We start from the raw sequence: 25,590 nt of genomic DNA, 5'->3' as shown, positions 1-25,590 counted from the left end.
AAAACATTTTGAAAAAAAAAAATGGATGATGTAGAAATGGCAATGACAAAAAATACAGAAACAAGGTAGGGATGAATACACAAAACCACACAAAAATCCCTACATAAGTAGCCAAATCTTTCCAAAAAAGTTTTTATATCTAAACTAAATGTTGAATTCCTTTCATGTGCATGAATTCAGTTTTAAGCGAAAACATTTAAACTAAGTAATGCTATAAAGTCTTACAATGGCTAATTCCCATAAGCTTATAACATTGATTCAGTGGCTAATTATGTAGGGATTTTTGTATGATTTTGTGTATTCATCCCTACCTTGTTTCTGTACTTTTTTTTCAATGCTTGAAGTTGTTGCGATGACTTACACACTAAAATGTTGCATTGTAAGGAACTGGCGGGTAGCGTAACAGCCAAATGTTTACTTGATTATTCTGCTTCTGGCATCAGAAGGGCTAGCTTACCAATGCTTGAAGTTGTTGCAATGACTTACACACTAAAATGTTGCATTTTAACTTGAGTGCAGAAGCAATACAGCATTTTACTAACTTCAGTACATGATGTCTATCAAGACAACTCATCACACCAGACTAAAACTGCTGCCTTCATAGTAATTGCCATTAATTATAAAATATTCACTTGTATTGTTTAAAAAAATAGGGGAAACAGTTAATAAAAACAACTTCGAAAATAAAATAAGGATGGTGTAGGGATGGCAATGCCTAAGCTAGCCCTTCTGATGCCAGTTCTTTACTTTAGTGATGTTTTAGCTAAGCTGAACATCTTAATAGCTTTTTAAAACCTATGTTAAGTGTTTATAAAAGTCTCTTAGATTACTATAAGAGATTTGAGACTATGATGAGCAATATATAATATGCATCAGCCAATTTATTCCTGGCCTATCCCTACATACTCAGCACTACCATGCTTAGTGATAAAAGATGAATTGCATTGTTAATGAACCACCACAAACCATTTCTAAGCAATTTTATATTTGACCTTCAAACACGTTTTGAGATTCTTATTAAGACATTGTGAAAGATACATTGTGTACAGTGAGGAGACAATTTGGTGGTAGCATCATAATGTGGGGATACACTGAAACAGTTTTCTTAACAGATAACTGCTGCACTGTTATTTTTACAGTGAATTTAAGCTTCCTTAAAGAGAATTTCAGTTATTCTATGCAGGAAGAACAAAAGAATAAAATCAATCAATCTTGCCCATAGAACTTGCTTAACAAAACACAAGTTGCTATCTCATTTTACTAGCATCAAATAGGATTCTACTTGCAAAACACAAACGTTATATAATAAATTATGAATCCTGTAGTGGGATTATGGCCAAAAATATTGTTAATGGCTAAGGTACCCAACTTACAAAACTTTATTCTGATATCATTATATAAAGTAACATGAGAACAGTATACATAACTAGCCATATTCAACACATGGTTAATTACTAGCCCTGACCTATGTAGGTAGCTTGCTTTGATGAAAAGACAATATAAATTTTTTGCATAGTGTAATGTCTTCTCTACTAAATTCAGCTCAATGAAATAAATTAGATTTACAAATGTGTGGAAGGAACTCAGTATATCACCTTTCATTGTCGTTTACTGAGAAACATCAGGAACTGCCACTTTCTGACACAGCTTTGCCAGCAGACCAGACATTTGTAGCAGAGATGAAACCCCTTGGACAATTCTCATGTGTGTGTAGCCTATTTCCTGAAACAAAAAAAAATCAAGGCCATTTCTACTACGTCAACAGAATAACTGCCTATTACTCAATTTAAAGAAATACTGACAGGTATCACTTAGTATTTTAAGAGTTTTTGACAAAATAATATATATATATATATATATATACACACAGGGTCATCCAAAATTATCTTTTCTATTAAAACTAACGATTAAATAATTAATGAAATACAACCATGCAGTTTTCAACATCTTGTAGCCCAACTCAAAGAGTTTTATTGTCATGTTAGTTTTCACTCAAGTAAGTAGTGTTATCCCATAAAATGGTAACCATGCAAGAAAAAACTCAATGCATCATTTGGCTTACAGAATCCAAATCACTGACTGTGGTTCAGCATAATTACAGATACTAGTACAGGAAAGAACCACCATCAAAACCTACTATCTGGGAGTTGATTGAGAAGTTCTTGAAGACAGGCAATATGTTAGTGTCTGGGTGCTGGAAGGCTCTCTGTCAGTGATGAATATATAACTTTGGCATGCTTCACGAAAACTTAACATGCCTGCTCTGTGTCATTCACAAAAAACTTCATCTACATGCCTATAAACTTCAGTTGTTACAAGCACTGCAACCAGATGACAGAACAAAGAGCAAGACATTTGTGGAGAACTTCCTTGAAAGCATAGATGAAGACAACATAATTCTAGCTCATGTACTGTTTAGCGAAGAGGCTAAATTTCATACCTTAAGTAAAGTGAATCGTCATAATGACCAAGTTTTGGGCTTGGAAACTCCCAAATGACACCATTGAAATTGTGCATGATAGCTCAAAGGTGAATGTGTGACAGGATTATTGGTCTTTTCTTTTTCACTGAAAGCACTGTTACTGGGAACATGTACCTTGAAATGCTGGAACAGTTTGTTGTCACACAACTGGAGAAAATGCAACCACAGATAATTTTTCAACAGGATGGTGTTCTACCTCACTAGAATTTGCTTGTCAGACGCTTCCTAGATCAGGCATTTCCAAGGCAATGGATTAGTTGGGGTGGGCCAATTCTGTGGCTTCTGCATTTGCCAGATATCACACCACTAGACTTCTTTCTTTTGGGATATGTTATGGTTATCAAGTATTGTATACCTATAGCAAACATCATGGAGCTAAAGACAAGGATAATGGATGCCATCATCACTGTAACTGTGGACATTTTGTAACAAATGTGGACTGAAATTGAATATCGATTAGACATGCTGAAAGCCACTATCAATGTACCCGTAGAAGTCTACTGACATGTCAATAAAAACTTTTTGAGTTGGGCTATAAGATGTTGAAAACTGCATGGTTGTTTTTCCTTAGTTATTTAATTATTAAATTTTCAAATTGGAAAGGTAATGTTGGACCACCCTGTATAATAGCCAAATGTCTGCCATGCTCTGTACCTCCTGAAAGGTTAATTATAGATAAAAATCATACATCAAAAAGCATCTTTTCAAGAGTACATTACAGGAAAACAATAAATTTTTTGAAATTTTTTTTCTAAAATTTCATCTTGATATTAACATCGAATCATCAATCTTCATATGTGCTGAATGGTCAATCTGAAATTAAAATTTAAACTTTTTGTGAAGGAATTTCAGGAAAAAAAAAACTTTTTGCATAAATTGAATGAAAGAAATATTTCAAAGATAGAAACATGAATGGAAAAATGCATAAAAATAGGAACATGTTTGAGTATATATTTGTTGTTGTCCAGTTTATGTACAATTTTTTTCTCATATCAGTATTATATACATCCATGATTTTATTGCACCACATTAAATACTTATTTGAATATCTCCTCTTTGACACTTCTTAAAGAAATGACAACTGTCAAAAAGCACTCACTTCGATAGCAGTATTTTCTTGCACTCACTAAAATAACAAGGAGTGATGGCATCCAGAGGAAAAAATCCCTGCAGCTACTTAGCAAATCTGAGTGCTTTATTAGGCTGGATGCACCTATTCCATTGAAACCAAAACATTTTTCCAACAATGCATTGCAGTTACTCTTTTGCTTAAAAACAAATGCAATGCAATTTTCGTTATTGAAACAATACATTGAATGACAAAAGACAGTTGTAAACGACCCACTAGACAATCATACTGCATAATATGCTTTGATTAAAAGGATTGGGTTGACTGCACATTTCATATTTATTCATAACTATTTTTAGGAAAATTACTATTGAATTGTTTCAATGGTCATCCACTTTCATTGACTTTAAATATAATAAGTGCCCTGTACCTGCAATATTATTTTTCTATAAAGTGTTACTTTTTGTATATAATTCCTTTTCAAACTAGGTAATACAAAATTTACAACTAGATTCATTCTCATCAATCCTTTTATAACCCAACTTTATCAGATTCCCAAGGTTCCTGAGCGAATGAGAACTCCATGAGCTTCCATGAGAACCAAATTCATAAATAGAAAAAGACGGTTCCTACCATTTATTCATAAATAGGTTTTTAAACTGCTGAATTGCTAAACACTAGCTGTTTTGAAGCTAAAAAAACAAACCTACCTTTATATATTCTAGCTTCAAGTATTCTGCGATGCTCTCATTTTTGCAGACTCGGAAAATGTTACTGATAATGTCTTCTGAAGCATATCCAAGTTTCCATAGGTGGGCCATGATCTTGTAGGCATCCTCAAAGTTGCCACTTACACAGTGTTGGAGCATATCTTTGATTAGCAAAGGATGAGGTTCATCACACACCTAATTAAAAGAAATGAACACATGCTTTGCTGTACATCTGGTTCAGTAGCTTGGTGAAAGTTTAATAAACTGAGGCAATCAACACATAGCTCTACTTTAAACAACCTTCTTAACAACACTGGTAAAAGCTGTATGCTCAAGCATCTAGATACACAATGTTACTATTTAACTAAATAGTAACTGAAAGGCAAGAATCACGTAACTTATTCTGGGGCTAGTGCTTTCACAATTGGGTTGAATTACTTTACAAAGAAATATTTGCATAACCTCTAGAACTCCCTAAATGAATATATTTTTTTTCCGTAAAACTTTATTATTTATGTGTTACTTCCTCTACCATAACTCTATATGAGCTCGGTTTATTTCACCAACCTTGTAACCTTTTCTTTCTAGAATGACTGCTGACTGTAACAGAAAATTAAAATTATTCATTCTATACATCCTCAGGCTTGTAACAGTTTACATCTGTTTCTATTTAATTTTATTGCTCTTTGAACTGTGTCTAACTATTAAACCTGAATAACAAAGTTACAAATATCTGGCAAGGAAATAGGTTAAGTTACAGTAAAACAAAGTATTCAATTACGTAACGCATGTGCAGATCGCATATATAATATACCATACTGAGAAATATTTTTATTTTATTTATGTTTTTTTATGTAACCTGATATGCTTTTACATTTAAGTTACTTTAGAACAGTAAATAAAAATATACCTTATAAACAGGAAATTTAGTATTTACGTGTGGGTAATTTATTGAATTTTTATTTCAAATATTGAAATTATAACAAAATATCAACATGTACGGAGCATACATCATATAACTATTATAACTTAACTGCTTTCTAGCTAAGCTATTAGTGTGTTGAAATAATTTCCTTGCCTGGTCAAACTGAACTCAGTAATAGCAACTTTAAATCTGTACACCAAATAATTCTAAAGCTGTCGTGAGAATAAGCTAGCATTATAAGTAAATCAATAAATTAAAATATTCTCTTTCTATTGGTTATAAATAATGTAATAGCAAATGTCAGAGAATTACTGACATTTTCTGAAAGGCAGTATGTGATAAGAGGGTATGGCATGTAAGTTTGACTTTTTGATTTATATTTAAGTAAAACAAGATGACTGGAGGTTATAAAGACAGATTTTTCTCAGCAATATCTACAATATAAAGTTTGTAATTTGTAAAACTCAAAAGCTAAATAGGAGTGGAAAGATTATGTAAAATTAAGAAATAAAAACTTGTGTAATATTAAGTTACACATGCACTTTGACCTACTTGTATCCAAAGGGTTAAAGAATGGGAAAAATAGAATGTAATTTATTGTTTAGAAATCACTAAATGGGTGATCTTGTCTAACTTTTTTTTTATTCAGTTCTTTACTTAAGTATAAGTTTTCTAAGTGATGTAATATGTGGCCCCCACAAGTAGTTAAAAGTAGATAAACAAGTTGGTAGGTTGAAGGTTTATCAGCATAAGTTATAACTTACAATTTCTATCAGGAATACTAAAATATTATGTTAATTTCTCTTAGAACAATTTTGAAAACTTTAAACATTATTATAACAATATTTGAAATGGTGCATCTTGGAATCACTTTATTAAAAACAGAATCACAAAAATATTAACTAAAAGTCTCACTGAGTAACTCAGCAAACTGAGGCTGTACTTGTACATACCTTAAAGACATTGTCACTGTTGACATGACCAAACCCTGAGTATGTTGACTGAAGGTTATTCAAAGCCTGAAAGAATTGAACACAGTTGTTCACTAAAACATTACTTATATTTAATAAATCACTGGAAACATTTGGAATTCCAAGAACAATACATTTTGTCAAAGAGACCTCAATCATTATTCATGTCTATACTTGATACTTTAAAAACCTAGACAAATTTGTATCTTTACACCCAAGTCATGGGTTTTAACCATTATCTCTTTTCAGTCTATAATATTCTACTAGTAAGTAGAAATTTTCTTCAGGAGCCAGTACTCCTAAATCTGCACAAGAAAACTCTTCACTGACTACATTTTTATTAACTATCATTTCCTTTCTTCCTTTAACAACTTGCAAGTATGGAAAAAGAAATAGCAAATAATAAGGTTTTCTATCAAATATTTGTAAAGCTAACCAGATTAAAGTCATGAGAACAGATTACATGCTTTGCTTATCATTAGACTTCTGATGACAGGATTTTTGACTCTTAATGTGTGTTCTAAAGAACACCTTTGTGAATTATTTTGTTTCCTTTTGTAATGACTTTTAGACAAAAAACTTAACCAGTTGGCCTATATATAGGTAAAGTAAGCTGTATTGCTTTACTTATTACCATTTGCTTAAGTAGACATCACAGCCTATATTCCAAGCTGTCTGATGTCTCCTATATTTAGCCTATATTCCTGTCTCCTTGAGATGTAGACATCACAGCCTGTATTCTACTTGTCTAATGAGATACAGACACCACAGTGTACATTCTTACCCATCTCATGAGATGTAGACATCACAGCTTATATTCCTACCTGTCTCATGTCCCCTTGTGCAGTAAACACCACAGCCTCCATTCCATCTTCTGTGAAACTTACATCTTCCTTTTCACACACTGCAAGCAACTTGCTCAAGATCTGTGCATCTGAAAGTTTTCCAAATCGAACCATGGCACATCGGGATTGGATTGGTTCTGTAACAAAAGAAATTCTTGAACTATTCAGGAAAAAAAGGACTTTTGTGATTCAGTAAAAATTTAAAAGTGCAAATAAGTGTATCATTAACTATACAAATAAGGATGTCATGTCAAATTTCATGCACATTAACTATATCTCTAATATCATACAAGTGTTAATAAAGGGAAATCAAAGCAAATAACCATTGTGTAGGCTTAGCTGTCATTGTACACAGCCCTATATAGTGATTTCCAAATACATTTCCATACTTAGGAGCCAGCAATAAATCGTAGGGGCAAGGAGAGTCATCCCTGCCTTGCTCAAAGATGATATGCAGCAGTTTCCAATTTTGTGCAAGTTATACATTTTAGACATTAACAAAATATACAAATGGTTTTATTTTGCAATTTAATGTTTACAGTTCTGTGAAGGTGAGATATACACCCTTCTCTGTATGACTTATAATTCTTTAAAGCCCTTGGAAACTGAAGCCCTTGGAAATTGAATTAAACTTACAGCATATATGCAACTGGGCCTTCACATATGTTTAAACTATCATGCCTATATTGTTCAATTCCTTAATCCAATTGTTGTAACAAACAAAAAAATAAAATTTTCAACATGATGCAATATGTGGTCCTCCAACAGTGAATGGTATACAAACAACTCAGTAATTTTATATAAATAGGGAAAAAAATTCTAATGGAAAGTAGGGATTGTTGGTTATTCATAGAATTGTTATAAGAAGTTTCCAAAACAAAATAAATGCTGCAATAAAAAGTACATACACAAGTAAAATGATACTAGTTGGTTAGATTTTAAAACAATCTTTTGTAGCAGGACCCGTACTTCATTTTAACATTCATAATTTTTTATGTTGTACCTGTATAAAGTATATACTTTATCTTTAGAAACTGTTGCGTGTATATCCGTCGATATGTAGCGCCTTCTCTTGGGTTGAAAAGATATTTAAGTATGTGCATGATATGTTTACCATTTATAAAACATCTGTTTATATTTACTAAAATATCAAAAGTGGATACCCACAGACCAGTCAAGTAAGCTGGAGAAATCGTGTAGCAATAGTCCGAGCCATCTAGAGCTAGCCCCACTGACATGATAAGGTAGGTAGGTAATAAACAAAAATGTTGCTCTTTTAGAAATTTTTGAATTATTATGCCAGAAATGGTAGCGATCTTTTTAGCATATCATTATTATATATGCACATAATATATCATAACCAATACTTTTAATGGTCAGTTTTTCACTTAGGAATTCAATAGGATGGTTTTTCGGCAAATGCATTATTTGGAAACTTTGTCGACCCCTACTATTAAGTACTACTGTACTTAATAATACTAGAGACAGCTGATACTGGTATTAAAACCTTTTATTTAAAACACAAAACAAGTAATGATGTTTTGACCATCAGGTTTAACCATATCTGCACGGACATTCTTTACTGCACGTCACAAGGCATTTAGTGATTTACATTAGAAATTTAAACTACTTTTTGTATATGTTATAACAATTACCATGGTATAAATTTGTAGCTAATAATCCATATTTTAATAGAATATTTGGTTTTAAGCTCTTAATTTTATATAGCAATATTAAAAAAAAATCCTGAATTTCCCCTAGTGTGAGAAATGACATTTTTTTTTCTCTAGGGATCTCCTCTTCTCTAATTTATACACCACCACTCCAATAAGTACAAAATGTAATACAAATTACTCACTACAAAATCGTCATCTCTCAGACAAAGCATAATTTTATAGCCTTCAATCTTGTTTGGTTATAAATCCAATAAAACAGAAAATCAGACCCCTCTTGTCACATCCTCTGTTTCAGAATTTGTTAATAGTTCTCTCTTACATTCAATTCTATATTATTTATAACTAACAGAAAGCCATGGTTTTCATCTATCAAATGATGCATTATATTACGTTGTTTTTTGAACAGAGAATTGTCAATTTCTCTTTCAGTACAAGCTTCGTTCGCACGGGTAACATACTGACTAGCTTTGATGAATTTGTAACAGCTCTTGTCGCATACTTAGAAATCTAGAAAAATTATGATTGTTATGGGACATTGCCTGCTTTTTGCATATTATTATTCTATGTTCTTTGGTGCATTACTTAATTAAATAAAAATTATTTATTGCACTACTACCATTAGTATAAAAAAGTAGGGTTAAGTGTCATCGACAGTCGACAGAAAAAAAAGTAAGTACTTTATTTCTTGTTATTACAAAAGTAATTAAAATGTAAAAACAGGAATCTCTTTTGACCAACCTTGGATAGAAAAAAATAACATAAAATATAAAGTTTTACTCAAAATAAGCGTTTGAAATGTATTTAGAAGGTTTTATGTGATTATGTAAATGAAATTTGAGATTTTTTAGGTGAATTAAAGCACTTTTAATCTCAACATGAGAATTACCTTGCTCTCAGACTAGTAAAAAAAGACTTGATATAATCACAGACAAATCTTTTTTTTAGTTTATTAAAAATATTTCATAAAAAATCTATTTTTTTTATATGTGAAAGGCTTGTAATGTTTACTGAAAGTTTGCCAAATTTTGTGAAGATACACATAATATATCAAAAGTTAGTGGTACCAAAATTAATGAATTTAAATGAGTACAAAGTCCTCACATGGTCAGTCAATTCAACTGAGTCTGTGTAGAAAGAGTTAAGTGGGTGCCTCAACATCACAAGGTCAGTAATTTGATGGTCAACTGTCATGATTTGTTCATTATAATATTTTCTAAAAATACAACTATTAAACTATTACAAATGTGTTTTTCACAGTACATTAAGATTTTTTCAATATGTTTATGTCCATTTGTAAGAGCGAAGGAGATAATTTTGACAATAGTATTAAAAGTAAAACCTGATTCTAAGAATACAACAGTTTTGCTTTAGAATTTTTCATATTACAGAATTTCTTAAAAGCAATATATTTCATACACTTACAGTTATGTAAACAATAAATATAAAAATTACAACTTCAGTATCTCTACAATGTATAATGTAGAAGTTCTAAGTGTCTACTTACAAAGAAGCAACATATTTACCAATAATTTTATCTGATGTATTACACGCTAATGCAAAGCGTGTTGTCTTTGAGTAGATCTCCATGGTTCTCCGTAGTGCTTGTTGTGCGCCCTCTGTCATGCTAGAGAAAATAAACATTTTTAACAGAACATATAATGTACAATTTGAGGTATCACTGGTTATCATTATCTTACTCCTTTCTGCTTTGTTTGTAAATAAAGTTCAAAGATTCAAAGGACAAATATCAATACTAAATAACGAAAAAGTCCAGTCCAGTCTTAAACATCAAAAGAAAGAAAAAAATCTTTAAAACATAACTGCACTTAAACCAATGTTTACATTTTTTGGCTTATATTATGATAACTGAAAGTTAACATTTTATTAAATTTACAAAAATACTTCCTTCGCTGAAACTTATAGCTATTCCTCGACCTCCAGGGTTTCAACTTTGCCCATCAAAGCATTGGTCTGATTTTTTCTTGCTTGCTCCCATCTTTTATACCACACTCAGTTGCTCTTGGCAATATACTCTCCATCTTGGTAGTGTATATAAGCACCTCATTTAGATAATTTTATTACTTTTTCGAGACTAACACCATCTCAGTCTCCTAACACCAACTCTTAGTGGGGAGGAAGGGCAGGAGAGTGTCAGCAGAGGTAACTATTATTGGAAATACATTTTCAATTTAGGAAAATGTTAACTTCCAAAACATACTATTTGCCAACACTTATAGCTAGAATCCTACACTGAGAAGGTGGAGGGATCAGTGAGAGCATTATCCATACAGAAAGCATCTGCATAGAACAGGGGTGCACCAAGGTAAGAGTGGTATTCGAGTGGGGGAACTGCATTACATCCAGAACAGGTATGCTCTTTACCCGGAACTTAGTTCCTGTATCAAGGGTGGAATAGTACATGAGTAATCATCATTATAGGCCAGCCCAAACCAGATAGCCAAAGTTCCACAACTCGTGGTTGGAATTAAGGGGTCTTGGTCCCTATATTCCATGTCAGTAGATAGGAAAATTGGACTGCAACATTATATATAGATATAATTTTGATTGAATCCCAACCTGTAGCCATAGAGTGATGCATTCAGATCTACCAGAATCACGATGAGAAAGTAAGCAACACAGAAGCGGACAAACTTTCTCCTCCACCTCAAGAAGTCCGAAAGGCAATACCCCAGGCTCGGAACAACAGGATCATGTATGCCTTACTCAACCAAAGGAACAGAACTCATCCAGTCTGGAATTATGAACATTCATCCTCACTCCCCAACCAGGATGGGATCATTTCACATTTGGAATTACAAGGAGACAGTGGACCTCTTTCCATGAACAATATACTTAGCCAATACTGATCAAAAAGAAGGGTCATGCACACCCCAACCGGATAGCTTAGCATCAAATCTGAACTGGTGTTAAGAGTAGGCTCCTGTGTCACTCCTACCAACATCTGGGGAAAAAACTCAAACACTCTGGAGGAAAAGGCTCTGTTCACCACCCCAGCAACTACAAACTGGGTGTGATAAGACTCCTTGGCTCCACTAGTAGAATCTGGGGGGGTGATACACACTCGGGAGTCTTGAGGAGCAGTGGTCTGGAAACAGTGCAATAGGTAAGTCAAGTTCCCTATATCTTTAAAAGCAAACCAGCCCTGATTTATTCAATCTGATGACTAGAAGAGATAAGCAGGGTCCCTTTTAGCTTTACTCATGATAGTCCATGAGTGGCAGTCCAGCATAATATGGTAATACCATCTGGTGAGCTCCTAGACGGTCTAATGGAACACCTCATTTCTATAGAGCCTGTTACAACCAGAAGTAAGTATAGTTAAATTGGTTGTTAATACAGAATTGGACTGATAAAAGCACACCTGTTTGTGCAACACTCGCCACAGAGTGGAATCTATTAAAAAAAAGGAGGTAAGGGACTCTGGAAAGTAAAGAGACAAGAGGAAGGCAAAAATTTTAACTCCTCCTTATAATCTAGCAGGTGTTGTCAAAATGGTCAAGGGGTAGTCAAAAAACCCTCAGAAGACGAAACTTCAGATTGTGTAAAGAACTTGAGAGAAAAGTATTTGGAGAAGACCACATACCAGCCCATACGATGTCCTTCAGCAGGTAATTCAAATAGCAGCTAAAGATACAGAAATGTGACAAAACTGATGAGATGTGATTCTCAGAAATTTCCTCGCCTGTAAAGAAAGTCCAGAATAAACAATATAGATCAATTTGTGAAATCCCCTCATCAAAATAACTGGGGATACATCTCGGGAAACTGAAGGATGCCAATGAATAAAAGTTGAGTTCCATCACCTTCAAATGAGTTAGTGCAAGCCACATAATGCTGGAGCTGGATGGTGTCACAATTTTTTTTATAATGATTATTGAATATAATTTATACATAAAGCCAATAGGTGATGTGAAAATCACAACCAGATACATTAATTATCGCAGCACTTGTGTAGAGAAACCCGTGTATAAACGTTTTGTCGAGAAAAAGTGATAAAATTATCTGAATGAGATACTTTTATACAGTACCAGGATAGAAAGTGCATTGATGTAGGTGGAGAGTATATAGCCAAAATCAACTGAGTAGGTATAAAAGACTGGAGCAAGTGAGAAAACATCAAACCATGCTTAAATGGGTAAGGTTGAAACCCTGGAGGTCGAGGAATAGCTGTAAGTGTCAGAGTTTGGTAAGTATGTTTTGGAAATCACTTTTTCTTCTAAAACTTTGAATTGCTTATAATTTTTTAAAGTTATATATTCCAAGGAGTGAGACTGGAACATTCAATAATAAATTCCTGTGTTAACATTTGCTTACACAAAAGCATGTGATGACCTGAAACCCTGAAATGACAATAAACCAAATTTCAGACTTGTGGGTTTATAGATGGAACGAGATTGAACTAAATGAGAGAGTTAAATAGAGTAAATCACAACTAACTGTGCATCTTTCACTAGGAGTCTGAGCTAACTTTTGCTGCACAGTAAAGCTGTTCATATATATAAAAGCTGATTGGTCCATTAGAAAAACTCCTCTTAATATTCCAGAATTTTTTAGATACAAAAATTTATCAGAGTAATCAAAATAATAGTTTAAATTATACTTTAACTGAGAGAACCTAAAATTTTTCTACATTTTCTGTTATAGAAAACATTAGTTTTTTAAAGTTCAACAAATTATGCTTTGTTGTACATTTGATTCTAGTTTTGTTATAGCAAACTTTATAGTTTTTTGAAAATTCAACAAGTTCTGCTTTTTGTACAAATGATGTTAGTTTTCTATATATGCTTATTGCAGGAGGGGAGGCTCAAACAGTTTACTAGAAAGTGAAAACGAATTTTGGTTTGCAACCATAAAAAGTTCTGCTAACTGCATGCCACAATTTATTATGGTCACTCCATCACCATATCCTGTCCAGACAAATCTTAAGATGGTATTACAAAGCCACACACATAAGATGCTTTCATTGTTTTAAGAAAAATGTGACTTTAAGGTAATTAAGCTAGTGAAAAAATAAATAAATGTAACTTTATTTTTGGGTTTACACCCTTTCAATTACTCACTACTGAAACTTCTAAATAAAAGCTTCTCATGAAAGTAAAAAGATACAAGTTCAGGGCTTATAAAATTTATGTCACACTTGAGAACTCTTTAGTGACACACATAAACACCAATAGCTGACTCATCTCATACACAAATGAGATAGAAAATCATGAAGTGCTGAAATGTTAAACTTAAGTGACGACAAAGCACAAAGCTACAAGATGAAATGAAGAATAAATCACCATGGGTAACAAAGAAGTGTAGTTTAAAATATGCCAAGCTACTTTAATTTTCTTGTCTTATATGATTTCTTCATTGGTCATTGTTTACAACATTTTTTTTTTATTTTCACACTACAAGATAATTAATATCAGATTCAACAAAATAATCTAAACTCCTACACAACAGAAACAATGAACAAATATACAGTACTGAAAATAATTATGAAAATTGTTTTAAAAAAAGTACAAAAGGCAAATATTACAGGAATGCCACTATTTTATTGTGTGAATACGAATGCACCAGAGTACAGCCACATGTTGATAAGTGCACCGATAAGTTGTCTTACAACTAATCATAAAATGTCACACCAATATAAGGTCTATTATTATACCCAGTATTAGCAATACAAACAGTATTACTGTTTCAAGTAATACTAGTGCAAGCATACTATGTCCAATATTAGCAGCAGTAGTATGAATCCACTCATGACTCAATACAACCTGTATGCAAGACTCTGAAGAAGGACAGAGAAATTGGTAATCTTAATTACAGAATTGTTTGAAGTAGAAAACTGAAACTCCTCAAAAATAAAATTAATTATCTCAGGGTAAGTTATTTATGAGAATGATGATAGTCAAATATAAATCACATAAATACAGGTGTGAACGTTACCTTGAGAATATAAATTACACATTTACATTAAGTAGTGCTAGAACATGAGTAACTGCTAAAACAAAACAGCTGCTGAGAAGTCATTAAACCTAAAGGCTGAAATAGGCATCAAACCACAAACAGTGAAATTGGCAAAGCTGAAGATGTGTGCTCTTTAAAGATGAATCCAAGTTCAATTTAATTAGTAAAAACAACAACAGTTTGTTCAACAGAGGAGATCAGAATGATATTATAGTCAAAGTATGACATATCCAGCACGGTGGAAGATCAATGTACGTTTCGGGCTGCAACTCAGCCAATAGTGTCGAAGATCTACACAAAATTGATGGCACAAGGGCCTGCAAGTACAAAAATATTATGATCCATGCTATCATTAAGAACATAACTAATTGAGTGGGGATTCATTTTACAGAAATGATTCTAATGATACAGAAAATGTGGTGAAACAATATCTTGACTGTAAGAATGCTAGTGGAAAACTCAAAACCATGGTTTGACCAGCACAAATTCCTGATATTAACTCTTTGACTAAGGGGTTAAGTGCATTGCACCTATTACATAAACACCAAAGTAACCATGAAATTAATCATACTATAACTTTTGATAATGTACACATATCTTCATGAATTTCACAGATTATCAGTAAACATTACAAGGCTTCTGCACACAAAATATCAGGTATTTTAATTAAAAATTTGCTCATGAATTTTTTTTTTTGGAAACTTGACTATCCAACATGCAAATAATTTTGATTTTAAGATTAAAAATACTTTTCTTCATCTGAAAATTGTCAAATATCATTTGCATAATCTAATTTCAGAAAAACTTTGAACGGCCTCATAACCACCATAAAAAATTAGGAAATAAATCTAAAATACCCATTTTTCTTTTTATAATGACTGCAAATTATAAAGAAATAACAGCACAAGATCAAGTTATATTTATTAATGTTTTTGTTTTATTGACCTCTGAACTGTGTCTAATTAATAATCCACCACACAGGTTATAAATCATGTGGTGCATGTGAAACTTATGTTACCAGACTGAATGGCATGAAATTGGCTTTTATAAAGTACAAATGTCTTGCTCTTCTTTGTCTTAGTACTAGCATACCAGTAGTTTGTAAAATACAGTGACATTTCAATTAACACACATTACATATGTATATATATATATATATATATTACTATTATTTATAATACATTTTCAAATTTCAGTTTTCTTAAAACATAGAACAGTAAATAAAAAATATAGAGAGAGAGAAAACAATGATCTTCACTACTTACGATATTACAAAGTATTTTAGTACTCATGTATCGTACTTGCTAAGCCTAGTTGAATTTTGCATGTGAAGGATGTATAAAATAATAAAATTTGCAGGTTTCATATATGCATTTTGAAATTACACAAAATTATAAATTATTCTACTAATACTACAAAAATCCACTGTAATTTATCAGACTTCCTAACTAAGCTGTATTTGGGTCTAGAAAATCTCATTTCTGATCAGAATATCACCTTAAGCACCACTTTTCAAACACTCCAATGGTTATAATGGCTTTACCCACATAAATAGTTTTGAAAGACTGACAGGATTACATAGTTCAAAATAAGCACTTTCAATTGGTTATAAACACATACATTAGAGAAGCAGGCAAAGGTAAACAAGTATTTTTCAAATGAAGAAGAGGTGGGTGGACTCACTGTGGTGGGATCGATACATTTTACATTCTAGCTTGTCAATATCGGTAACTTGAGTTTCTAATTCATTAAAAACTGTAAACTTTACATTATATGACACCCACAATACAATCTGAGCAAAAGCAGAAGACAATGTACCATGTGACAAATAAAAAATTGATATTTAGCCTTTTTTTTATATTTACTTCTGAACTACAAACTACAACTTGATTCCAAATTTATGGATACACATTTATAAAAATAGTAGTTTAATAAAAGTTTGAACATAAGTCTACAAAACATGATGCTGTATGGGATAGGTAAAAACTGAAGAGGTGAAAAGGCAATAAAACAACTTAGCTGAGTTGTGGGTAATAAAACAGAACATTTTGCACAACTGCAAACAAACTCTGCGACAAAACATTTTAGCTGAATTGTGAGGAAAAATAAAGGATATTTTGCACAATATAAACTATGTGACTAAACAACCTCGCTAAATTGTAAGAATAATACAACACATTTAGAACAATCTTTCACAACTGCACTTTGGTAACCTCTACAGCAGCATAAAAACTGGGTGTAACTGTACAAGTTGTTTGCTTTTTTCATTTCCCGTACTTATGGTTTTTGCCACTAATTTGAGTTCAGTATCTAGTTACCATTATTTGTTGTTTGTGACTCCTGTAGGTATGCCATTTCTGTTTCCATAATTATTTTCATTACTGTACATCACTACAAGTATACTTCATTGGTTGATGCTTACCTGTCTGCTTCATCTAAGATGATAATCTTTTGCTTTCCTTTTGGTAAAGTGACCTTCTGTTGAGCAAACATTTTAATTTTGTTCCTCACCACATCAATGCCTCTGAAATTTTCAATGAAGATAAGTATACTAAGACTATTTCCCTTACCTTGTAGCAACTTCAAACATTCTATATATGCCCATATGTTACACAGTTTAGTAGATCATTAAACTGATTAATATTACCACAATTAAAAACTCCAGCCTTAAAAAAAAATATTTCAAAAATTAGGTAAACTTCTTTTACATCAATTGGTTTGTAACCTAAAAGAGCAACTATATTTAATGGTAATAATAAAAAAATGTTAATTAACTTTTGGATATATATATAGATATATCAAAATAAATTCATGGATTCTTACCTGTCATTAGAAGCATTTAATTCTAATATACCATCTTTATAGGAAGGACCAAGCATAGTGCGAGCTAAACAGAGGATTGTTGTGGTCTTTCCAACACCAGGTGGTCCCTAAATTCAAATCAGCAATTGTAAATATTCATGACAGAAATAACCAATGTAATATACTAAGGACTAATTAAAAGACATCTCCACAATTAAGCCTGAAAAGCCTTACTGAGTAGATTCTAGTATAGGAAAACAGATTGACATTTTGGTGCCTTACTAAGTAAGCTCTAGTAAGGAAAGACAGTCTGAGCTTGAATTATCTTATTTAAGTAGATTTTAGTAGGAAAACAGATTATGCTTGAGGTATCTTACTGAGAAGGTTCTTGTACAGGAAAACAGATTAAGCTTAAAGTATCTTACTAAATAAGGGCCATTGGAGAGAAACGGAATAAGCTTAAGGTACTTTAAGTTCTTATGGTAAAGTTGTAGGGTTAGGGTGTCAACTGTTGTTCAAAGTTAATATCCCCAAGACAACTACTATGTTTCTCAAGGTTTGGCTGAGATACACTGATGATACATTCTAAGTATGGCCACACACTACAGATAAAATTCAAGAATTCATAAACACCTGAACAAATAACATCCACAATACAATTCATGGTGGAAATACAAAAATATACCAAACTCCCATGGTTACCATGACACATAATTCATATACCACAGGAGACCCACAGATAAATCAAACCACTTCAACAATGTTAAGACAGACATCAAAGACAGCCTAGTTTCCAAAATGAACAAGATTTGATATAGTCACTATACTATATCACCTTTGATTCAAAGGTAAACCCAAGTGTTGCCTGTATAGGATGTTTGTATGCAAAATGCAGGCATCCACACAAACAGATGAAAAATGGTTGTTCCCAAAACAGTTTTTAGTGTGTTATACACATCCAGCAATTTAATTAATCTTAGTTCACATTAATTTTGTCACCAACTTTGAATGCACTTATAAGTTACTGGCCAAGGCTTAACTTACTGATATGCACATTAACTGAGTTACAAGTTACTTGCAAACTTTAGGTTATTTGCTAACTTTGTGTCAAGTAAGCATTTACTAAAGTAATTAGGGAACCGATTTTGTGACCTTTATCATTTAAGCACCAATTTAAACATAATTAAATATTTTTATTTTATGTACAGTATTAAATGTTTGTTGAATATTTATTTCTTATAAACTGGTAAGCCTATACATAGGTTGTTTTTGGTAAATTTCTGTGTTGTCAGTCACTAAGATTATATTTTACATATATTCTACTCTCCGTTTATTTTATTATTTCAAGCTTTGCTCTTTTTAAATTGTTTTATTACAATGTATGTTATGCAAAATTTATATGTTTATACATTTGTGCTTTTAAAGCTTTAAAAAGGTGTTTGAAGATGATGAAAAGACTTCCTAGCACTACTGGTACTGCTAGTGATGGTCTTTTTTTATTCCAACATCCCTCTTCAACCTTGAACAAATGTAGTTCACCATGCACAAGCTAAGGAAGAATACAGAAAGCTTCTTAATAAAACAGCTTACTTGCTTGCTGTGGATGGACAGCCTCTGTCAGCTTACAAAACTCTACTTAAAGTGCAAAAACAAAATGGGGACAACTGATATCAAATTTTGATAATACCAATAGAAAGAAATAATTTATTCATGTTATTGCAAAAGCTATTCTTGAGAAAGTAGCAGTGATTATATGTTCAACAATAACTTTTGTATAGCTTAATGTTGGAAGTCAGGCAAGAAAAACTAGTTCTGAAAAAAAGAGCACTGTTTTCATTAGCTGCATTGCCAAAGATGCTGAATTTGTTGGTTGTAATTCTAATGTCACAGTCTTGCAAACATGGATGAAGAATGGCCAATTGATTATGTACTGTTACGTATCTACTCGTTTGTTAATTTCCGGTATAAATTCTTTCAAAAGAACTTCAGCGATACAAGTCCTTTCTTAATTAAAACTAGTTTATTCTTTCTTGATACAACTTTGTAATACACAGAATTTCCACAGTCACTTTAAACTTGTCAACCTTTATAACACACACACACGCTATAAATCACAGTGGTTCACACACTTTACTTACGGTGCCTACCGGTCGCTTGACTCAATTATCTATGTTTTCAATCTATCTGCATATCTATCTATCACTGGCTTTATTTATTGGGCTTATATACTAAAAAAGAGGGTGCCTGGCAAACACTCGGATATTCACGAAGTTCCTCGATAAGTCATAATCCTTCTAGAAACTCCAGCGCGAATGCTCCCAGCGTCGCGTGACTTCCGGTGTTGTAACAGTACTGTATTTTTCACATGCTCTTTAATTCTTGAGCTCAAACAACAAATTGTACAGCCCACATAACCATGGTTACACCTTGAACATGTATACTTGTAGATGACATAAGAATGATGCATTTTAGGGATCTTGTCTTTAAATTTGAAATAATTACATATACGACATATCAGTTTGAATACAATTCTAAATTACCTTATGGATAAATTTTGTTTTTAAGTTAAAACTGTTTTCAAACTGATATCTAAAAAGAAACCCTAATGGTGTATTCAAAGCTGATGGAAAAGTTTCAATTCCAGCAGAGAAATACACTTACCTGCTAGTTTCAGCCAATGAAGCCTCTGTTAATACTGGAGTTTACAATGGATTGCTAACAAAACTGATAAAATATCAATCGCCTTTGCTTCTATGCATTCACTGCATTCCCCATACAGTTGAACTGGCATTCAAGACTGTGTATATAAATAACTTGCTGATGTGAAAGACTTCATGACAACTATATATTCTATATTCAGACAATCTGGAATGTTGAAAAGGCACCTTGAGACAATTAGTGCATTTGGTGTGCAGCATTTTAGTTTTCCCAAAGTGCATGGTTCACGATTTGTTACACATATAAGATGTGGAGTAAATCATTTACTGAGTAATTGGTTAAGGAGAGAGTAGTATTAATTAGATTTCATGGACTCTTAATAAACATGAAATATTTTACTTTTCTGTCAAAATATTGTCTGTATAAAGGTGTGCTGGATGCATGTTCTGTTCTGTCTATGCAGTTTGAAAAAGAAAACATTTTATGCTACCAGATAATGCACACAGTAGAAAAAACAAAGGATACCTTACAGAAACTTCAGGTACACACTGTGAAAATCTTTAGAAAAAGTTCAGACTTGAACTGGAAATGAAATGGGGTTCCTGAAATCTTAAGAGCACTTTGCTTAAAGCACAGCACTAGAAAAAGAAAAAAAACAAGGAATACACTACAGCCTAATGAACAACGTAGACTGTGCTGAGAAAACTGTATACAAACTGAGAATTACAGTCATTCCAAGTGTACAGACTTGTCTGGAAACAAGATTCTCCTTATTTGAGAGTGAACGTTATCAAAGTATGTTTTGGATAGATCCAACAAACTGGGATAACACCACCAGGGAAATTAAGTGTTTACATTTACATGTAGAGCATTTTTGAGACACTAAACATGAACAATTTTTAATAAAACTAAAACAAGCTCAGAATGGAAAAAAATAAATAGAATGGTTAAGTACCACATGAATGGATTCAAAACTAAGAATATTGTGGCTCTATACAGAAAGAAGGAATTTAAGAATGTTTGTACGCTGACGGAAATAGTGATTTACATAGAGCCCAGTAACAGTGTCGTTGAGGCACGGTTTAGTCACCTTACCCAGATTCTCACTGACCAAAGGTTTAAGTTTAAAACATGCAACAGTGGAGAAGGTTCTATATATTAAAACAAATGAATTTGTATGTATACGAGGAAAATGAACAAATATTAAAGGCAGGCTTAGTGAAGTTTATGGCAAAAATGACAAAAAGGAAATTTGATAGAAATCCTTCCAATATGTTTATAGTATGTCACATATACACAATAAATTGTATTCTGTTGGTGATGAGGATTTAAGTCATCATGGACATCATGATGAGGATGATTGTGATTCTAGCATGTCTAGTAGATCAAATGATCAGGCTGAAACAGATGAGATTCTTTTTCAAGAACTCATTGCACAGAAATGATTTCATGTTGACACTGACACTACTGATGGAGATGATTCTCCTGTGAGGATAATGACTGAATATGCTTCACTATCTAACAGTTAAACACAAACAGCACAAAGTAGCTTGATACATAAAAATGACTATGCAAAGTAGATTTATTTCAATGTAACTCAGTATATTTTATGAGATATATGGTTATGCAAATTTGACTTAATTTTTTGAAGAGATAGTGAAACTGAAGAAAGCTATTATCATATGATTCTAGTCAAGATGTTATGTGCCAGACTTTAAGGAACTTATAACATTATAATTTTTCCACTTTTACTATTGATTGTTACCTTGTTATTCATCAAATAAACGTGCCAGGCTTTATACTTGCCTTATATTCTTACTTTGAAATACAACCACAAGTTTACTTAATAGAAATATGGTAAAATTCAGTCAATATAAATTAACTTTTATTGTCCAATTTTATAAAAAAAGAATAGAGAAATGGCATCAGCCTGCTAACAGCCCCTGTGCATTTTTCAAGTGTCAGGGCCTGATATTTGGTTCCTTCTGCAATACCAAATGCATCTGGTCTAGAAATATTGTACATGCTCATAAGAGTCATCCAGGCACCAACCATGCAGATGAGGTGCCACATCTTGTCATTGGAATTATAGGGTTGTGAACAACAGAAGTAAGCAGCCAATGAGTGAGTTAGGTGACAAATTAGATGGGAGGACACTTGGAAATGCTGACATGCATCTCTATCCAGCAAAGAATACACTAAATAAATAAGCTGTCACACCCATCTAGTGGGAGTAACAGGAAAAACATTGCAAACTGATGAAAGATTCCACAAAAGGAAGAAATGCAAACCAAATAACAACAGTCTGCATCATCAAGACATATGAGGCAATTGGGAATAAATATGAAAAATGGAAGAAAAGATATGGGTGTTAAAAACACTATCACCCTAAGCGCTGCATACATTTTAGGGAGAAAAGCATAATCCAGATAAGGATATAGGAGCGATGAAATAGAATGCAAGAAGAATTGATGGTATACACATCATAATACAGACAAATACAGGTAAGGAGGAGGAAACAATACATTTCAAGGGACAGATGGTTTGAAAAACAGGAAGACTAAAGTTTAAAGGGAGCTAGGGTAAGAGCATGGAGAACTACATTAAGGACCCAGTCAAGTAAGCTACAAAAAATGGGGAGGAAAAAAACATGACAGAACGAGAAAACTGGAAAGTAGTCGAGAGAGCTGCCCATTAATCAACAATAGTTGAGATAGACTAATCCTGGTCATAAAACCATGTCAAGAACACAGATAGGTGGGGAACAAAAGGAGGAGAATGCGAGAAGGATTGATGCATAAATCAGTGGTGATAAATATGCCACATCCACTGATAAACCTCTAAGGAAGATGGGCAAACAGAGAAAGGTAATGAGAACAAATAGTGATGGTACAACTCACAGAGAAATAGATGGCCACAGCCTCTAAGGATGTATCGAATGGCACAGACAAGGTGAGAACATGCTGGTCAACCAGCAGCACCACACCTTCATGAACTCAACTATCACACAACCTTTCATATTGGTACAAGGAAAACTGCTGAAAGGTGACAGTATCAGCAGGCTGAAAGAATGTTTCTTGCAAGGAGACACATGGGATGATAGGTATCAATCAAGGCCTTAATGTCATCCAAATAAGAACAAAAACCTTTTGAGTTCCACTATATCAAAGTGTCCATTTTTATTTAGAACAGGGCAGAATACCCTTTTGTTTGCAACCACAACATTTTTCTTTAGTAGAAAGAAGTCTATTGACCTCCTTGGAACCTGCCCTAGGATGATTTGGCAAATCTCTGTCAGAAGGAGACTCCATTAACTGAGGGAGTGATCAAATAATGGTCCTGCACCTCAAGGCCAAAGGAGAGAGATACCCAAGCAGTCACTGGATGTGATGGTGGGGACAGAGACAGGTGTAGACGTAGACTTCTGTTGAACGGAAGTATCTGGTGTTGTTCTTCTCTGGTGATCTCTACCCATGTCCAACTGTGGAGAAGAATAAGCCAGAGCACTCACTGGAGCTCTACCCCTTCCTCTACTCCTTTTAGCTCTGCCTCTTCCCTGTGGTGATGGTGATGTCTGTGTTGATGTATCTGGCCATGGCAAGTCCAGAACATCCTCATCCAAATGAGTTTCATTAGCTACATCTTGATCTGTCCATAAGACAGAGTCAAGTAGAGCTGGTTCTACATTTCATGGCTATTTGGGCTTGTAGACAGATTCTATCAGAGGCATTGAAATTGAAGCATCAGGTACTTCAACATCTGATTCCTCTGACTGAATAACTTCTTATTCTAACGAGGAAGAAAAATCTAGAAGGAACTGAATCTCTTCCTCAGAAAGATATTTTTTCTTCTTCAGCTCCTCAACTTTTTTGCTTTACATGTATATATATTCTCTGATCTGTATCATAATTTCAGAAGTAGCACATGATGCTAAAATACGAAAACAGCTATACTTGATTTTGATCAACAACTATATTCTGAATTTACTGAACACAGATTCTGCATATATATTATAAATGATTATTACTTACTTCAAGGTAAGAGAACTCAAGGTGTTTTCAACTTCAAGAAAGAAGAACTTCTGAACAAAGCAGATTACTGAAAAAGAATACATGTATGTTACAACATAATCTGCAATTCAGAGTAATGGAACTTCTGAACTAAACTTTAGCCACAAAAGTCAGAATGTTTTCCAAAGAAGACTTAGACTTATAAGGCTTGCAAAACCAAACAAGTTTCATACATAGTACTGAAACCTGAGTTTTTATTGGTTGATGAATAAGTGCTGAATAAAGAAATAGGATTTTATAAGCATGTGCTCAAATAACATCTTTGTACACCTATGCCTCTAAATTCCAAACACCCCAAAAAAGATTACCAATAATCAAAGAATTGCTATGTTTATTGTATCAGCACTGAACCACATAATAAATGTTTTGACAAGTTCAAAGTACTCTGGAAAAGTCATGTTGTGAACACTGTAGGATACGTACATAGGTCGATAAGTTACACGTTCTGTTGCCAGCATAAACATTTTCACCAATTCTAAATGCAGTGTGGTTACTCTGAATTTTCCAAGAAAACATTTTAGGATATATAGTCTGATACAGCAGGGGTCAAGTCAGCTATCTTTTTGCATGTGCTTTGTTGCTTTCGATGGTATTGTATCACAGTGTCGCGTAAACAGTCTAGTGATTCAAGGGGCAATTTACTGCTTTATTTTCAGCAGGTTTCTACTTTAGTCTTTGACAGTAAAATAAACTAAGAAAATATAGGTGAAATGTTTAGCAGTTGAAACTCTCAAAAGAAGTACTTTGAAACTTTGGGACTAATAAGGAAGAAAAAAAGACACAACTGCTCATTTTATTTCTAATTTTACAACTTTGATGATTGTCCACAGGCTAAAGAACCAAGTGTATCATTAAGGTAAAGGTAATAACTGAAAAGATATAAAGTTTTACTGAAAAAATAAGTTTTATATTTATTTACGAGTTTTTAGTGATTACACAAATAAAATTTGAGATTTTTGGGAAAAGAATAGTATTTTTAATCATAACATGAAAATCACTTTGCACTCAGACTAGTAACAAAACAAGACTCGATATATTCACAAACAAATCTTTAATAAAAGTACTTCATTAAAAAAATCTGATTTTTTGTGTACAAAAGACTTTTAATGTTTACTACAAGTTATCACATTTTGTGAAGATACACATACTGTATTAAAAGATATAGTATAAATACTTAACGTGTGCTAATGTGTATATGAGGTTGGTATTTTATAACGAGCCTGTTGTGATAGGGAGACTACCCTAAAGGTTTGTCAGACAAAGAATGCAGAATGAAAAATTGAAGTACAAGAACAGAATGGGTGGTGACATGGTCACTTTCCTACCAATGAGTTTTAATATTTTTCGTTGGGGGGGGGGAACGGGGGGGGGGTCCCTAAAAAAGGGCAAAAACTGGAAAGTGGGCA

At 33.0% G+C, this 25,590-nt stretch overlaps 1 protein-coding gene across 2 annotated transcripts in view; it reads right to left on the bottom strand.

Annotated features, from left to right (window-relative positions):
* The window catches only part of LOC106464924 (replication factor C subunit 2-like), a 42,558-nt gene that overhangs the window by 10,600 nt on the left and 6,368 nt on the right, over positions 1-25,590 (bottom strand). For both annotated transcript variants that reach the window (XR_002611855.1, XM_013925096.2), the window contains exons 4-10: positions 17,478-17,584; positions 17,077-17,178; positions 10,202-10,302; positions 6,982-7,139; positions 6,140-6,205; positions 4,262-4,456; positions 1,596-1,722 (exon numbers count right to left, since the gene is read on the bottom strand). Coding sequence is in view for 1 of the 2 variants with exons in the window: in XM_013925096.2 (XP_013780550.1) it covers positions 1,609-1,722; positions 4,262-4,456; positions 6,140-6,205; positions 6,982-7,139; positions 10,202-10,302; positions 17,077-17,178; positions 17,478-17,584 (843 nt within the window). In the remaining variant the exon portion in view is untranslated. The remainder of the gene's footprint in view (positions 1-1,595; positions 1,723-4,261; positions 4,457-6,139; positions 6,206-6,981; positions 7,140-10,201; positions 10,303-17,076; positions 17,179-17,477; positions 17,585-25,590) is intronic.

The sequence above is a fragment of the Limulus polyphemus genome, unplaced genomic scaffold (assembly GCF_000517525.1).
Source record: "Limulus polyphemus unplaced genomic scaffold, Limulus_polyphemus-2.1.2 Scaffold1783, whole genome shotgun sequence".
In the NCBI taxonomy this organism is placed as follows: domain Eukaryota; kingdom Metazoa; phylum Arthropoda; class Merostomata; order Xiphosura; family Limulidae; genus Limulus; species Limulus polyphemus.
Note: the sequence above shows the minus strand (reverse complement) of the source record. Positions and strands in the feature narration are given on the sequence as shown.